Genomic DNA, 18,100 nt, shown 5'->3' on the forward strand with positions numbered 1-18,100 from the left:
GTAGGTAATTGCTCACTCAACTCGCTATATAATGTTAATTATTTAGATGTGAAAACAGGCTGTGCTGTGTTTCAACAAAACACCCACATTCATGTATTATGGCATACTTTGTGTCACAATTTGCTGTTCTTAAAAGTGGTTTATTATCTTGGGGGAGGTTTTCTAATGGACCTTTCGGAAGTCCCCTATAAATCAGTTGTCTGTAGCTTACTATACTGCCTTTTCTGTTTACAAGTAAAGTTTTGGTTGTGAACAGCCATACATTTATTTGCATTTGGGATTAGGAAAGTGAGCTGCTATTGTCTGCCTTGTACTTTTCTAGTACATTTGAACACTAATGGAGTAGCTAATAATGCACATACAGATCATATATACTCGAGTATAAGCCAAGGCATCTAATTTTACTATAAAAAACTGGGAAAACTTACTGACTTGAGTATAAGATGAGGGTGGGAAATGCAGCAGCTACTGGTAAATTTCAAAAATAAAAATAGATGCCAATAAAATTACATTAATTTTGATATCAGGAGGTTAAAAGGTTTTGAATCTACAGTAGAGCCCCGCTTATCCGAATACCGCTTATCCGACACTCCGTATTATCCAGGGCAAATGCCTTCCATTGCTCTCTATCTCTCTCTCTCTCTCACTCACTCATCCCGCCAGGTCCCAATGCTGCCGGAACCTAGCCGGGTGAGTGAGCGAGGGACGGAGGGCGAGCAAGTGAGGGAAGGGTGGCAAAGGCCCTCCTTCCCTCGCTTGCTTGCTCTCTCCTTTGCCAGTCCGGACCCTGGTGCCGCCAGGACCCAGCGTGGCAAAGGAACTGAGGGATGGTGGGTGGGTGAGAGAAGGAGGGCAGCAAAGGCCCTCCTTCACTCACTCGCTCGCTTGCTCCTTCACCAGACTGGGCCCCGGTGCTGCCGGGACTCGGCGTGGCGAAGGAGCTGAGGGATGGCGGGCGGGCGAGCAAAGGAGGGTGGCAAAGGCCCTCCTTTGCTCGCTTGTTCCTTCGCTAGGCCGGGCCGCAGTGCCATTGGGACCCGGCGTGGCGAAAGAGCTGAGGGACGGCGGGCAAGTGAAGGAGGGCAGCAAAGGCCCTCCTTCACTCACTCGCTCCTTCGCCACACCGGGCAAAGATTATACAGATTATCTGATTCGAACTGGGTTATATAGCAGTGTAGACTCAAGTCCCTCCCACATACCTATATAATCCAGAATGCCAAGGAACATAATCCACAGTATCTGCTTTCAACTGGATTATCTTGAGTCCACACTTCCATATAACCTAGTTCAGTGTGGATTTTATACAGCTGTGTAAGAGGGGCCTCATAAATTCTAAGCAGATGATATAAGATTATAAAAATAATATATAATATTTACTGTGGTATAATAATACAGAACAATATGATCTCTAAAATCAGGACAGAACAACACTCTGAAAACAGGGAAATTCCAGCCAGGAAGCAATCAGGGCCAGCTAACACCTCCCAACAAAGGATTCCCCCAGGCAGGAGGTATCCAGGCTTTGAAGCTGCAAGGCCATTAAATGCTAATCAAGGTGACTAATTGCAGCATTCATACCTATTGATCTACTCACATTTGCATGTTTTCGAACTGCTAGGTTGGCAGGAGCTGGGGCTAACAGCGGGCGCTCATTCCGCTCCCGGGATTTGAATCTGGGACCTTTCGGTCTGCAAGTTCAGCAGCTCAGCACTTTAACACACTGCGCCACCACCAGGGGCCACAACAAGATCTTAGATCTTAGACATATCCAATTGAGTATTTCTGGTTGAGCTTCTTTTCTACTCTAAATCTAGAGAGAATGTTGTCTCTGTAAGAAGCTAGCAACGATTATACTCTTCTGTAGCTTTCTTGAAGGTGCTGACTGGATTGTTAATGCTCCCCCATGCCTAATTCTGTTTTCTGTGAGACTGCATACACACAAAGGAGTCACCCTCATCATAAGTTAAAGCATGTTGGCAGGGTCGTGGCTTCTAGCCAGATCAGCACTGAATAAATTACTTCCCATGAAAAAATAATCACAGCTTCTTTCTTATCAGAATCCTCTGTTGAATACTGAGAACTGGTGGTTAGGTGACCTAAAATGGGAGGATCATAATCTCTGATTTAAAATAGATTAGAGGCTCCAAAAATGTCAGTTGCAAATCATTTTCCACCTGTGAGAGAAGAAATGTAGTATTAAGTGACATGTCCCAAAAAGGTTTTGTGGAAACTGTATTAATTATTAACAATAGAATAAATGGTGAATTTTTCCATCTGCATCATGATTTAATATAAAACAGGTCAGAAGTTCAACCAGGCCGATAAATCTAAAAGTCAATAAACATTTCCTGACTTGAGCAGAAATTTTGTGGGGAAAGAGGATGCTGCTTTAGAATGTAGAAATAGTCCCCTTGTTACATCAAAGACTTTTCCAATCCAGCTTCCACAGCAGCCAACAGTAGGCTACTATGGGAAATCTGCAATCATAGTGTTGTTCCAAAGAACTGGTATTCAGCACCATGTTGCTTTTGACCATGGAAGCAGCTTATCGCCATTGTGTTAAGAAACCCCCTCTGGAATTTTGGTTGATCCTCTGAAGTGTTTATGGCATCTAAGCACTTCCAGGAATTCGCAAAAAAAAACAAAAAAACTTGTGTATTCATTAAATCTGTTTTCATTGTTGGTTGTAAACTGTAAAAACTGCAGAAAACAATACAAAAACATGAGAGAATAGATTGATCCAAAGGATTAACTGGTGCTATTTGATTGTATGTAGAAAACCTAACAGAATCACAAGTGTGATATTGTTAATACTGAGTTTAACATCATAATGTTGGCTTGTACTTGTGAAAACATCAGTATCATTCCTATGGAGAGCTCTCTTAAAACAGGCTAATTCTATAGTGAGTGCAGCATGTTTCAGTTAATTTTTCACTTAACAGCAGGCCAAATGACAGTAATCAGTATGAAATGCCATATGGTAATATTTCAAGCAATAAAATGACTAAATGGATGCTTTCTGTTATTACTGCTCATAATACATCATCAGTGTGCTTATAATGTGAAATCCTGTTTCCAGGTGTTTATGGTCAAATGAAAAAGATGGAGAAGAACAGGGGGAGAGAGAAGGAAGAAATGTATCACATAGAATGCAACCAAATGCCTTTATGCATGATATAGTGCAGACTGCTTTTCTTCTCTATAGTGCTAAGATTACACTAGCAAGAAAAACAATTTGTAATTACTAAGACATAATATACAGTTTGATTTTAGATCACTGATTTAAAAGTATCATACATGAAATGTTCTTTAGATAGTTTAAGAATTAAGAATTTCATTTTGGGCTTTTTCTATGTTTGAATGGCTGCATAATGCCCACAAAAGTCATAAATTGATAGGCATGGTGGTAAGATAACCTAACACCAAGTCATATGAAAACTTTAGAATCCAAACCACTCTAAGCCTAGGAACATTGCATATCACATTTGACAATCCTGGCCTTGTCCTAACTTTCTGTCAGCATAGAAATTGTGTCCTAAGCTGGGGGAGGAGGGGAGGGAGAAGAAGAAACCCTCAAAGGGCATCTAGCCCAGCCCCTCTTCAGCCAGGCAGGAAGACACAGTAAAAGCCCTCCTAACATAAAGCCTTCCAACTTCAGTTCAAAAGCCTCCAGAGTAGGAGACTCCACTAGACTCCCAGACAGTCTCAACTTTTCTAGGGTTCAAAGAGAATTTCAAAGGGCATCTTCATATTTTCTATGAAATTCTTACAAGGGACTGGTTTAACCCCTCTAGTTTTCTAGTAAAACTGAATTACCATGTCGTGAAAGACTGCATGTCTAAAAAGCGTGTCACCAACATGGACACAGAAAGGCTTGGAAAGTTTTGTCCTACAGTGTCATTCCTCCCAGCCTTCCCAACTTGGATTTGATATGCATCTTAATTGCCTCTTCAGAGACCTGTCACCAAAATGACACCTACATTCCTTATGGGATATTAATAATACTTTATTTATAACCCGCTTCCATCTTCCCAAGGGGACTCAGAGCGGTTTACATGGGGACCAAGCCCGGTCAACAGATAAAACAATACAACAGCATATATAATTAAAACAATAACAGTAAAATAACATTCACAAAATACATAATGAACATCAGGACTAAACAGTGGGGCCATTAAGAAATTACAGGGAAGGCAGGCATGTGCAAAAACGCAAGGCAGTGAGATTCAGGAATAGGGTAAAGTGTTGAGGGTTGGGGCAGTAAGTAGTTAAGACTGGCTGATGATGAAAATGGACCTACAGTTCGAATGCACATTGGAACATGCATGTGGGATCAGTCTCCTCACAGATGTTGACCCTTGGTTTGAAAGTTTCGTTGAAGGTTTCACTGGGTTTAAAAGGTACAGGGATTCCTGAACCCTCGAAATACTACAGCCCATAGGAAGAAGCCTTCATTACACCATTGCAATGCCTTATCTCCTTAGGGTTCACCAGTCCCATGGTTCCCATACCCCTTAGATCCCTGGGATTATGGCCTGGTCAGTGCTCAGAAACCCCTTCATACCAGAACTGTTTTTATCCTTTCCTCACTGATCTCAGTATCAACCATCTTCTTAGCTCTCACATTCTCCAGGGTCCAACTTGTTTCAGATACTCAAAGCAGCTTCAGATCCTGGTGCAGCACACACTACATTGCAAAATGCTGGTACTGTTATTGGTCCTTCAGATTACCGTGTTTTCCCGAAAATAAGACAGTGTCTTATATTATTTTTTTCTCCCAAAGATGCACTAGGTCTTATTTTCAGGGGATGTCTTATTTTTTCATGAAGAAGAATTCACATTTATTGTTGAAGTCCCAGCAGATTGGAGGAGGTCCCTATCTTCAAGAAGGGAAAAAAGAACGACCCAAACAATTACCGTCCGGTCAGCCTCACATCAATACCAGGCAAAATTCTGGAAAAGATCATTAAGGAAGTGGTCTGCGAACACTTAGAAACAAATGCGGTCATCGCTAATAGTCAACACGGATTTACCAAAAACAAGTCATGCCAGACTAATCTGATCTCTTTTTTCGATAGAGTTACGAGTTGGGTCGATACAGGGAATGCTGTGGATGTAGCGTACCTGGATTTCAGTAAGGCCTTCGACAAAGTCCCCCACGACCTTCTGGCAAACAAACTAGTAAAATGTGGGCTAGACAAAACTACGGTTAGGTGGATCTGTAATTGGCTAAGCGAACGAACCCAAAGGGTGCTCACCAATGCGTCGTCTTCATCATGGAAAGAAGTGACAAGTGGAGTGCCTCAGGGCTCCGTCCTGGGCCCGGTTCTGTTCAACATCTTTATTAACGACTTAGACGAAGGGTTAGAAGGCACGATCATCAAGTTTGCAGACGACACAAAACTGGGAGGGATAGCTAACACTCCAGAAGACAGGAGCAGAATTCAAAACGATCTTGACAGACTAGAGAGATGGGCCAAAACTAACAAAATGAAGTTCAACAGGGACAAATGCAAGATACTTCACTTCGGCAGAAAAAATGGAAATCAAAGATACAGAATGGGGGACGCCTGGCTTGACAGCAGTGTGTGCGAAAAAGACCTTGGAGTCCTTGTGGACAACAAGTTAAACATGAGCCAACAATGTGATGCGGCTGCTAAAAAAGCCAACGGGATTCTGGCCTGCATCAATAGGGGAATAGCGTCTAGATCCAGGGAAGTTATGCTCCCCCTCTATTCTGCCTTGGTCAGACCACACCTGGAATACTGTGTCCAATTTTGGGCACCACAGTTGAAGGGAGATGTTGACAAACTGGAAAGCGTCCAGAGGAGGGTGACTAAAATGACTAAGGGTCTGGAGAACAAGCCCTATGAGGAGCGGCTTAAAGAGCTGGGCATGTTTAGCCTGCAGAAGAGAAGGCTGAGAGGAGACATGATAGCCATGTACAAATACGTGAAGGGAAGTCATAGGGAGGAGGGAGCAAGCTTGTTTTCTGCTGCCCTGCAGACTAGGACATGGAACAATGGCTTCAAACTACAGGAAAGGAGATTCCACCTGAACATCAGGAAGAACTTCCTCACTGTGAGAGCTGTTCGACAGTGGAACTCTCTCCCCGGGGCCGTGGTGGAGGCTCCTTCTTTGGAGGCTTTTAAGCAGAGGCTGGATGGCCATCTGTCGGGGGTGTTTTGAATGCGATTTCCTGCTTCTTAGCAGGGGGTTGGACTGGATGGCCCATGTGGTCTCTTCCAACTCTACTATTCTATGATTCTATGATTCTATGAACAAAAAAAATGAACATGTACTATATAGTGTACAGTAGTTGTCATCACAAACCAGCATAACCAGACAAACTGTGAATTCTATCAAGAATTTCTTGTTATTACCATTATTTCCATGTACAACAATCTATAGTACGTACATTTACCAATCCTGCATGCTCTGGTGTTCTGTTTGGTGAGCATGCTTCCATACAAAAACTTTGCTAGGTCTTACTTTCGGGGGAGGCCTTATATTTAACAATTCAGCAAAACCTCTACCAGGTCTTATTTTCAGGGGATGTCTTATTTTCGGGGAAACATGGTAGGTCCCTGCAGCAGATCCCCTGGCTAACCCTTGGATTGAAACTACACAAATCACTAATGATCCCATCACAGCCTTGGTTTTTGTATCTCAATGTCCACAGCTTCTAAATTCTAAAGGGGCCTCTTCTAAATCAAGACTTTCTTCCCAGGAACTATCAGTCATCCATTCTGAATCAGAGAAGGACTCTGAATCCTCTCCCAAGTTATTACTATCTTGGCAGATGTATTGCTAAGAGACTAGGAAATCCATCACCATTGGAGGGAATCCACTCCTATGTGGAGAAAATTCTTAGAATAGTAAAAACATTCTAGATTCAAGTAAAAGCCTTATCCCACCACAGATATAGTAAACCAGTATCAAGAACAGCAAAACAGTTTTTTTATCTTGCAACTTTGAGACACTTTGGAATTCTTTTTCAAAGAGATGAGAAGCTGCACAGCCCCTGTCCCGCCCAGCTGTGCAATTTCCCAGGATAACTGTACAGTAATTCAGAAGCTATGCGGATCTTCTTGAGAACTGGACAGCCTTCCCAAAACAGTACACAGCTTTCTGTGTAAAAAGGACTGCTTTCAGACAGCCATGTGCAAGAATTATTAATTTAGTAAACCGTGTGCCTATTTTTTGTGAAACATTGTTGGAATTTGCATTCTTTTTTGTTCTGCAATGCTGCTTTTTTGATGTAAAAATCAGTAAAATTATGCAAAATGTTATGAAAGAAGCCACGTGGCTATAATTTGTGTAGCATTGCTGATTTTTCTATATAAAAATAGACCTGTATGTCTGAATTTGAGAGTAAAACTTAGCAAGTATAGGTTTTATGTTGCTGACAAAAGCAAGAATTGGCAAGTAAGACTCACACTTACTTTTACAGAGACCTGTACATTTTAGGATTATTTATTGAAATTTCAAATGTTTTAGTCTGTCAAGGGAATTTTTTAAGAGTAGTAAAATTAATTGCCATGCAGTTTCCACTTTTAACCACAGCTAAATGGTAGTGTGCATACTGCATTTCTACCTAATATTCCTTTGAGACTGCATCTATGTTGAAGAATTAAAGCAGTTTGACACTGCTTTATATGTCATGGAACAATGCTATCAAATAATGAGATCTGTAGTTTTGTGAGACACCAGCACTCTTTGGCAGAGAAAGTTGAAGACCTTGTGAAACTACAGCTCCCACAATGATATGGTATTGAGCCATGGTAGTTAGTGGTGCAAGAATGCATTCATTCTACAGTATAGATGTACCTTGACTCATTCTTTCAAACTCCATTGTTGCAAGGAAAGTTCATAGTAAAAAAGAACATATACAAATATCCAGACAGGCACAGCTCAGGACTTCATGGCCACCATGGCAACCATGGGACTATCCCAATTGGTATCTGGTCCCACCCACAGAGCGGGGCACACACTTGACTTGGTTTTCTGTCAGGGATGGGAGGAAGGTGGTGGTGTGGAGGAGCTTACCATCGCTCCTTTGCCATGGACCGACCATCACCTGATCAGGTTTAGGCTGACTGCGCCGCCTAACCTCTGCAGGGCTGGAGGACCTATTACAATGGTCCGCCCCAGGAGACTTATAGATCCTGATGGATTCCTAACAGCTCTTGGGGAGTTTCCCACCGCCTTGGTTGGTGATCCTGTCGATGCTCTGGTCTCTCTCTGGAATGGGGAGGTGACCAGGGCAATAAACACGATCACTCCAGAACGTCCCCTCTCGAGTACCCGAGCTAAACCATCTCCTTGGTTCACTGAGGAGATGGCAGCGATGAAGCGAAAGAAGAGGAAACTAGAGTGCGTGTGGCGTTCGAAGCAGAACGAATCAGACCGAACACGGCTGTGTTCCTACCTAAGGACGTATGCCATGGCAATAGATGCGGCAAAGAATGTCTTCTATGCAGCTATTATTGCGTCCGCAAAGAACCGACCGGCGGAGCTGTTTCGAGTTGTCAGAGGTTTGTTAAACCCCATCCCTCAAGATGGGGTCCCTGACAGCTCGGCAGCTCGCTGTGAAGCATTTACTCGGTTCTTTGCAGACAAAGTCGCTCTGATCCGCTCCGGCTTTGACACCATATTAACGGCAGTCTCCAAGGATGTAACACGAGCACCTGCTTGTCTCATTTTGATGGATTCCTTTAAATTGGTTGAGCTTGAGGATGTGGACAAGGTGCTTGGAGAGGCGAGGGCTACCACATGCATCCTAGACCCCTGCCCATCCTAGCTGGTGAGAGAAGCCAGAGGGGGATTGGCCGAGTGGGTGAAGGTGGTGGTGAATGCCTCCCTTCGGGAAGGCATATTTGCAGCGAGCTTCAAATTGGCTGTAATCAAACCGCTGTTGAAGAAGCCATCACTGGATCCCACTCAATTGGACAGCTATCGGCCTATTTCCAATCTCCCCTTTTCGGGCAAGGTCGTGGAACGTGTGGTGGCCGCACAGCTCCAGGCATTCTTGGTTGACATTAATTTCTAGATCCGGCACAGTCTGGCTTCGGGCCGGGCATGGTACCGAGACAGCCTTGGTCGCCTTAGTCGATGATGTCTGCCGGGAACTGGACAGGGGGAGTGTGTCCCTGCTGGTTCTGCTGGACCTCCCAGCGGCCTTCGATACCGTTGACCATGGTATCCTTCTGGGACGCCTTACCAGGATGGGGCTCGGAGGTACTGTTTTGCAATGGCTTTGGTCCTTCCTGGAGTGTTGTTCCCAGATGGTGTCACTGGGGGACGCCTGCTCGGCCTCACAACCATTGTCTTGTGGGGTCCTGCAGGGTTCAATACTGTCCCCCATGCTATTTAACATATACATGAAGCCGCTGGGAGAGATCATCCAGAGTTTCGGGGTGCGGTGTCATCTGTATGCAGATGATGTCCAGCTCTGTCACTCCTTCCCACCTGTCACTAAGGAGGCTGTTCAGGTCCGCTGTGTCGGACTGGATGAGGGCCAACAAATTGAAATTGAATCCAGACAAGACAGAGGTCCTCCTCGTCAGTCGCAGGGCCGAACAGGGTATAGGGTTACAGCCTGTGTTGGATGGGGTCACACTCTCCCTGAAGACACAGGTTCGCAGTCTGGATGTTCTCCTGGACTCATCGCTGAGCCTGGAACCCCAGATCTCAGTGGTGGCCAGCGGAGCATTCGCACAACTAAGACTTGTGCGCCAGCTGCGCCCGTACCTTGGGAAGTCTGACTTGGCCAAGGTGGTCCATGCTCTGGTTACATCCCGCCTGGATTACTGCAACATGCTCTACATGGGCTGCCTTTGAAGATGGCCCAGAAGCTCCAACTAGTACAATGAGCGGTAGCCAGATTAATAACTGGGGCAGCTTACAGGGAGCGTACTACTCTCCTGTTAAGCCAGTTCCACTGGCTGCCGATATGCTACCGAGCCCAATTCAAAGTGCTGGTTCTGGCCTACAAAGCCCTAAAGGGTCTGGTCCAACTTACCTGTCTGAATGTATTTCCCCCTACGAGGCTACGAGAACTTAATCTGGGGAAGCCCTGCTCTTGATCCCACCCACCTCACAGGTGCGGCTGGTGGGGACAGGGCCTTCTCAGTGGTGGCTCCTCGGCTGTGGAATTCCCTCCCCAGCGACATCCGGCAGGCTCCATCCCTTCTGGGGTTCAGAAAGAAACTGAAGACCTGGCTATGCGCGCAAACGTTTAAAGAATAAGTCTTTACTGGCTTCGATTTAGTCTGGAATAAGGTTTTTGTACAAGGTCTGGTGGACGAATGGCATAAGCACTTTGCACTATTTTAAAATTTGTATATTGTATATTATAATTGTTTTAACTGTTTTAATGTTTATTTTATTGTACTATGGTGTATTGGCATAAATTGCCAGTCTGTAAGCCTCCCTGAGTCCTCTCGGGTGAGAAGGGCGGGGTAGAAACGATATAAATAAATAAATAAATAAATAAATAAATAAATTTGTAATTCAGGTTTCTCAATTGAACTCATGTGAGTGTAATACTAAATTCATTTCAGCACCATTTAATAAACATGATATGCAACATGCTAATACTCTTCTACAATCAGGTTAACAAACACCGGAGAAATACCAAGAATTTGCATTAAATGATGTTATGCTTTCATATATACACTTGTCTTTAGTACTTAATTCTATATTGATTTATTGTTACAATGCTGTTTTTCTCATTGCAGGCCTCCAGGTGGTTTTAAATTCCATTATCAAGGCCATGGTCCCTTTGCTGCACATTGCCCTGCTGGTGCTGTTTGTCATAATTATCTATGCTATCATCGGACTGGAGCTTTTCATGGGCAAAATGCACAAGACCTGTTATGTAACTGGGGTCATAACAGGTAATGGATATGCTATATAAGCCTACATTTTGTCGTACTGCTTAATAACAGTACAAAGTGCAAAGTGATGTGTTCGATTTAACAATACTGTGTACGTGTCACAATTCCAATGACATCAGTCCCACTTCTTCAGGTGACTGATTAAGACTGAGAGCCAGAAGTTCTAGAACCAGAAGAAAAAAAGGGCTGGAGTTAAATGTTACAAATACTGTTTATTTTTCCTTCTGCTCAAATATAATAATAATAATAATAATAATAATAATAATAATAATAATAATAATAATAATACATCTCTGTTTATATCCTGTTTTTCTCCCTAAACAGGACCCAAAGTAGCTTACAGCATTATACAAAAGACAATACAAAACAATATACATATGTTAAACAATAACCTATAAAAACAAATTTACAATAAGAAATAAACATTTTAAAAATATTTGTCTAATACAGTTATTGCAGGAACATCACTGTAAGGGGAGAATGTGGATCTATTCATTCATCCCTGTAAGTAAATAAACTGTAGGGGTATAACTCAAAATGGAATTAAGAGCAATACTGTGTATTCCATTTCATTTTCCTTCGAGCTGAAGAGCACATAGCTCTACTGCAAAACTGAAGACTAGTGCAGTTACCTAAAATCCACATGTAGTGCGCTTCTTCTCTCCCTTCTAGTCTACAAACGACTAGTTCACCCTCTCCCATGTGAATCTGCCTCCCAGCTGAGATCAGTGAGAAAAAGGGATTGTCTGTGGTACGGTCCAAACTATCAAACTTTCTACCTGAATGGTTTTGACTGGTAGTTGAATTTGTTTGTAAGCTATCTTAAGAATTTTTTTGTTTGAGACATTGTAAGTTAGGAAATCCCTTAAACAAATAAGTTTAGTGTGCTCAGTCCTTGGTAAAAGATGAGTACTCAGTTGCCTGCATATATTTCTTGGTAACAAAAGCAGAGAGCTTATGGTAGAAACAGTGATTTTACTCAGTATGTTCTAGTAAAATGCAATGAAATTGTCTGAGGAAATACTTCAAAAGAGGGTAAATGAAGAAAAGAAACCAAAACTAAATTTAGACATCCAAAGAAAATCAGAAATCACAGATTCAGTGTTTTTATTCATCTGGAGATGGGATAGTAATTTGTTATTTTTTTCCCTGTAAACACTTAATGCACACTGATTTTGCAGGCTATCTGTTTGCTTGTTTGGCCAGAAAAACACATCTCTCTTGTGTTGAAAGCAGTATGTTTCTTATTTCATTTGGTTTTCTTCCCAGCCTAGTTCAGGCAAGACTATTGGAAAAGGGCTATCGTCCTTACAAGTATCATGCTGCAATATAACAAGGAGAGATGGTGCCCTGTGATCACAAGCACATTGTGCAAATTGAAAAACCAAAGAACATGATTGAAAATAAAATAAATTGTCTTAAAAATACTGGCTTACAATTCCTTCACAACAGCCTATTTCTTATTCATTTTATTTTCTTGTTTTGTTCACCATCTTGCAACAATTGTTTCTTTATTCGTGGCCTTTTTTATGGCTGCCATAATATCTTTTCCAAGCTCTCATTCTTCAAAGTGTCAAGGAAAGAAGTAGCAGCAAAATGGAATTTAACATTCTGAATCAAGTCTACTACAGGCAGTGGCTATATATAGAATACAAGGTGTTTTAGTCTGATCTAAAGCATTGTTTAGATGCCTTTTTGCAGCTTTACGAGAAAACTTGTAGATGAATATTGGAAGTATCATGGAGAATAGAGCAAGCAGAATGTCCCAGATAAAGAGCATTAAACAATCTGCCTGGCATGAGTTAGATGACAACAGTTCAAACACACAATTAGGAAATAGGTTCAAAAATATAATGAGCCAATTGTATTCAGATAATTATACAAAGATAATACTAAATGACAGAATCACAGGAGAGATAAAAGTAACAAGAGGTACAAGGCAAGGATGTCCTATGTCGCCTATACTATTTGCAATGGTAATGGAATTACTGGCTAATGTAATAAAAAAAGACAAGGAATTAGAAGGCATAGGAACAAAGTTAGGAAAAATTAGCTTATTTGCGGACGACACATTGATAACAATTAAGGAGATAATGAAGAAAATGGAAATAATTAAGAAACATTTCACAGAATTTGAATGGGCAACTGGATTGAAGATAAACTGGAATAAATCAGAAGCAATGTTATTTAATTATACCAAGCAGGAGGAAGAGGAGTTTAAAAAGCAGATGGATATAAAAGACATGAGAATATGCGTAAAAGAAAATATAAAATACCTTGGAATAACCATAACCAAAGATCTAAAATCCATAGAAAGGAAAAACCTAGAAGAATTAAGAAAACAGGAGGAGAAGTTAAAGGATTATAATAATCTGTGATTATCATGGTTCGGCAGAATAGCCCTAGTAAAAATGAAAGTCTTATCCAAATTAAATTTTTTCTTCAGAATGATACCATTAATGATTTCAGAAAAGAAAAGAAATACAGTAGAGTCTCACTTATCCAAGCTAAACGGGCTGGCAGAAGCTTGGATAAGCGAATATCTTGGATAATAAGGAGGGATTAAGGAAAAGCCTATTAAACATCAAATTAGGTTATGATTTTACAAGTTAAGCACCAAAACATCATGTTTTACAACAAATTTGACAGAAAAAGTAGTTCAATACATAGTAATGTTATGTTGTAATGACTGTATTTACGAATTTAGCACCAAAATATCACGATATATTGAAAACATCGACTACAAAAATGGCTTGGATTATCCAGAGGCTTGGATTAGTGAGGCTTGGATTAGTGAGACTCTACTGTAAATGGCAACAAATGATAAACAAATATTGCAGTAATGGTAAAAAGAACAGATTAAACAAACGAATTTGTTAAAACCCCCAAAAAGAAGGAGGATTGGGCCTTCCGAATATAAAAAAATATTATGAGGCAAACCAATTAAGATATGTAGTAGAGAAGTTGATGGATGGAGAAGGTTTGGAATGGATGGAATCAGGGAATAAGGCAGTTGAGTGGAGAAAGGATAACATATTCTTTAAGGAAATCTCAAAGAAAGAGATAAAACAAATTGGAAATATATCATTAAGAAATATAATGGAAATATGAAGTAAATATAAAGGACAATTAATTAATAAGAATTCAGTTTTAACGCCAATAATAATGGAAAAAGATTTCCCAAAGGAACTAAAAGGAACACTAGATAAATAATTAGAAAAAAGGGAACTAAAAAGGGTAGGAAATTGGATAGAACAAAAAATGGAAAAGGTAAAAATGAGAGAAGAATTGAGAGGAATAAATATTTCTTGGATTCATTGGATTCAATTAGAAAAATGGAATGAAAACTGGTGGGCCCGAAATAAAACTGGAAAACAAATAACGCAATTTGAGGAATTAATAATAAAAGCATTAAAAAGAGAAAATAGTGAGCCATTAAAAGGAACAACAAGTAAAATATATAAAAGACTAATTAAAGACAGAAAAAAAGAAAAGATTAACATTAAGAGAATCATGGGATTAGGAATTAGGAACAAAGATATCGGAAAAAGAATGGGAGGAGATATGGAAAACAAGGCAATTAAAAACATGTCAATTAGAATAAAAGAAAATTATTATAAACTAATTTGGAAGTGGTATTTAACACCAAGAAGGTTAAATATTATGAATAAGAATAATAATGAAAAATGCTGGCGAGGGTGCCAGGAAATTGGAAATTGGAATCGGGGCCGGGCTCTGGCGCAGGCTGCAATAAATCACTCTGACCATGAGGTCATGAGTTCGAGGCCAGCCTGTGGCGGGGTGAGCACGCGTCAATTAAAAATAAAAAATGCCCCTGCTCGTTGCTGACCTAGCAACCCGAAAGATAGTTGCATCTATCAAGTAGGAAATAAGGTACCACTTATAAAAAAAAGTGGGGAGGCAAGTTTAACTAATTTACGACCTGGAATGAGGAAGTGCCGTCAGAGTGGATGATGAAGCAGCTGCTCCCTCCGTGGCCAGAATCGAACATCCCCTCAGGAGGTTAAATTGCCTCTGCGTCTGTCTGTCTCGGTCTCTGTTTGATGTGTTTATGGGCATTGAATGTTTGCCCTATGTGTGTATAATGTGATCCGCCCTGAGTCCCCTTCGGGGTGAGAAGGGCGGAATATAAATACTGTAAATAAATAAATAAATAAATAAATAAACCTACATGCATATGTGGTGGGATTGTAAACATGTAAAAGGTTTTTGGGAACTGGTCATAAGGGAAATAGAAAATATTATGAATATAAAAATTAGAAGGAATCCAGTGGAAATATTACTTTTAATTAAAAAAGAGGATGAGAAAGATAAGAGGGAAAAATTTTTAATAGACATGCTATTAAATGCCGGGCTGTGGCGCAGGCTGATTAGCAGTCAGCTGCAACAAATCACTCTGACCAAGAGGTCATGAGTTCGAGGCCCGCCCGTGCCTGCGTCTGTCTCCATCTCTGTTCTATGTTATGGCATTGAATGTTTGCCTTATATGTGCAATGTGATCCGCCCTGAGTCCCCTTCGGGGTGAGAAGGGCGGAATATAAATACTGTAAATAAATAAATAAATAAACTGTAGCTAGATTACTAATTGCAAAATATTGGAAAGGAGAAATGAAAATACAAATTAATGAATGGTATAAAGAAGTTTGGCGAATGGCACTGAATGACAAGCTAACATCAAATTTAAAAGTAAAGAAGGATTATGGGGTAAATGATTTTGAAAGTATTTGGAGAAAATTTATAGAAAAATTATTGGAAAAAGAAGATGGGAATTTACCTCCAAATGAAGAATTGAACTTTTGGTGGGACTACAGAAGAAGAGATGGCTCTGGGGAAGGGGAGCACAGGGGTGAATGTAAATAAAAGAGGGGGAAATGTATAGAATATGTTTATATAATTGTAACTTTTTCTCAAATAATAATAACAATAAAAATAATTAACATGAGAAACCTAAAAAAATAGAAGAAAAGACAGCAAATTACTGTTTAGATTGTCTCACCATTGAAAGAAACAACTCTTTATATTCTTGAATACTGGGAGCTGTAACCGAGTTCACCTGAATTGGTTTTAATAATTCTACTTCTCTTTTTTTCCCTGTGCTTGTTGTCCAAGATGCACCTGCAGAAGAGGAACCTTCTCCTTGTGCGCCTGCATTTGCACATGGGCGGCAATGTCAGAATGGTACTGACTGCAGACCAGGATGGGAGGGGCCAAAACATGGCATTACCAACTTTGACAACTTTGCCTTTGCCATGTTAACTGTGTTTCAGTGCATCACCATGGAGGGCTGGACAGATGTACTGTACTGGGTATGTATGTAAAATAAATCATTCGCAATAAGGGTGCAGTACTATCTAATGATGCATGAAAAAATTCGGCTGCCCTTTCCATGTTGCTATGCTGTTCACTAACTGAGCTATGCAAATGGCCTGATTGTCTTGTGTGTGTGTGTGTGTTTTGGTGATGTTTTTTTCAGTATTGGTTTTCTTTCTGAATTCATTTATTGGGTGTGATATCTATAAGTAAACTGAATTAGATTCAATATTTGTGCTGTGATTTTATAGATTAGTTTATCAAGTGGGGGTGGTATTCTTCTTGCATGCCAAGTAGTTCATACAACTCCAGATAAGTAAAGCAGCATAATTTTTTTAGCGACCAAGGAATTACATTTTCCCTCATCAACTATTACCAAATACATTAGTCACTTTTTGATGAAGGTATCAACATTCTTGGGTTTTTTGTCCAGCGTAGAAAGGTAAAATTTAGTTTGCCATAGGCAGACACTCGGATTACATTTTTAAAGTCTAAAAATGTGATATTTTAAATTTCCCTCCCTCAGAACTAGACAATGAAGTCTTTCTTAAAACTGTGACCATAAATACAAGCAATGTATTTATGTTTGCAGAATTCTGGTCATCACAGGCTTCTCTATTCACTTAGGGTACAGCTCTGTGGATGAATCATCTTGGTTTTCATGTCTGTACTCTACTGAAGTAAAAGATGAATGGAATACCTCAGAAAGTGTGGTTTTTCCTTGTTTTAAGGTTTTAAAACAAGGATTCCATGGCCATCTATCAAAAATGTCTGGCAAAGGATTTGACTAGAGGGCCCCTGCAGTCCCTTCAAGGCCAGTGATTATGTGGGCATTGGGGCTCCAGGTATTATGTGGAGCTCCTGTGGACAGAGGACAGTACTATGCTGAAACACAGGTTGAAACATTTGTTGGAATCCATACGAGTCATCTAGTCCAACCCCATGCATTACAAAGTTTTTAAATCAGTGCATAACACATATTTCGGGGGGGGGGGGGGGGAGAGAACAAGACACAGTGGTAAAGATGACATGATTTTCACCAGGGATAGTACTCAAATTAAAACCGAAAAAAATTATGTTATTTTTCAATGTCCATCTTCCATTTTTCTATGATTTAGGATAAGGTACAATTTTAAAATTATGATCATAGCCGATAGAAGTAGTAGTTAAAATAACACAGCCCAATCACAAAAAAGATATCCTGGTTTTGGTTTTTCAGTCTGTGCCTGGGGTTATTTAGGGTACTTTTTCAGAACATTACATTGACTAAACCATATCAGGTCTGGTTTCTTAGATATGTTTATCATGATTCTTTATGGTTGAGCAGATAGCAACTGGTATATGGCATATGCTCTGTTTCTCAAAAACTAGAGCTGATAGGAAAAAGCTGGTGCCATTTTTGGAATCAGCAGGTCAAATGTACCCATATCTAACATTTGAGACACCAAAATATGTGCCTCAAATGTCATCATGATCAAAACTTCATTACAGTCCAACGACCCAATTGGATGCCTCAAGCATGAGGCACCAGTGTAATAATTGATATGGCAATATCCCCTTAATTCTAGCTAACCAAACTCTGACCCAAATGAAAATGGTATTAAAGTCTCCTTCCTCTTTGAGTAGTTTTCAGAGAAAGGGATTTCCATTTTCAGATTTTCGATGACTCCAAAGAGCATGCATTTGGGGACATGCTAGTCATTGGTGCCCTATCCATAGGTATCTCTCTATAAAGCAGCTGCCTGGCTTGTTAAATGTTGGTACATCTGGGCTGGCCTTATTGTTGAGTGGACAGTAACAGCCCAGGAGAACCAAGCAGCAAGGCTGCTGATGAGGCAGATTTAGAAGTGTTGACCTGTAAAAATCCC

At 40.6% G+C, this 18,100-nt stretch overlaps 1 protein-coding gene across 23 annotated transcripts in view; it reads left to right on the forward strand.

The window, feature by feature from the left end:
- Positions 1-18,100, forward strand: part of cacna1c (calcium voltage-gated channel subunit alpha1 C) — a 650,264-nt gene that overhangs the window by 426,141 nt on the left and 206,023 nt on the right. For all 23 annotated transcript variants that reach the window (XM_062981179.1, XM_062981177.1, XM_062981163.1 and 20 more), the window contains exons 6-7: positions 10,743-10,901; positions 16,032-16,228. In XM_062981179.1, the coding sequence (XP_062837249.1) occupies positions 10,743-10,901; positions 16,032-16,228 (356 nt within the window). The remainder of the gene's footprint in view (positions 1-10,742; positions 10,902-16,031; positions 16,229-18,100) is intronic.

The sequence above is a fragment of the Anolis carolinensis genome, chromosome 5, assembly GCF_035594765.1.
Source record: "Anolis carolinensis isolate JA03-04 chromosome 5, rAnoCar3.1.pri, whole genome shotgun sequence".
NCBI classification, from domain to species: Eukaryota; Metazoa; Chordata; class Lepidosauria; order Squamata; family Dactyloidae; genus Anolis; species Anolis carolinensis.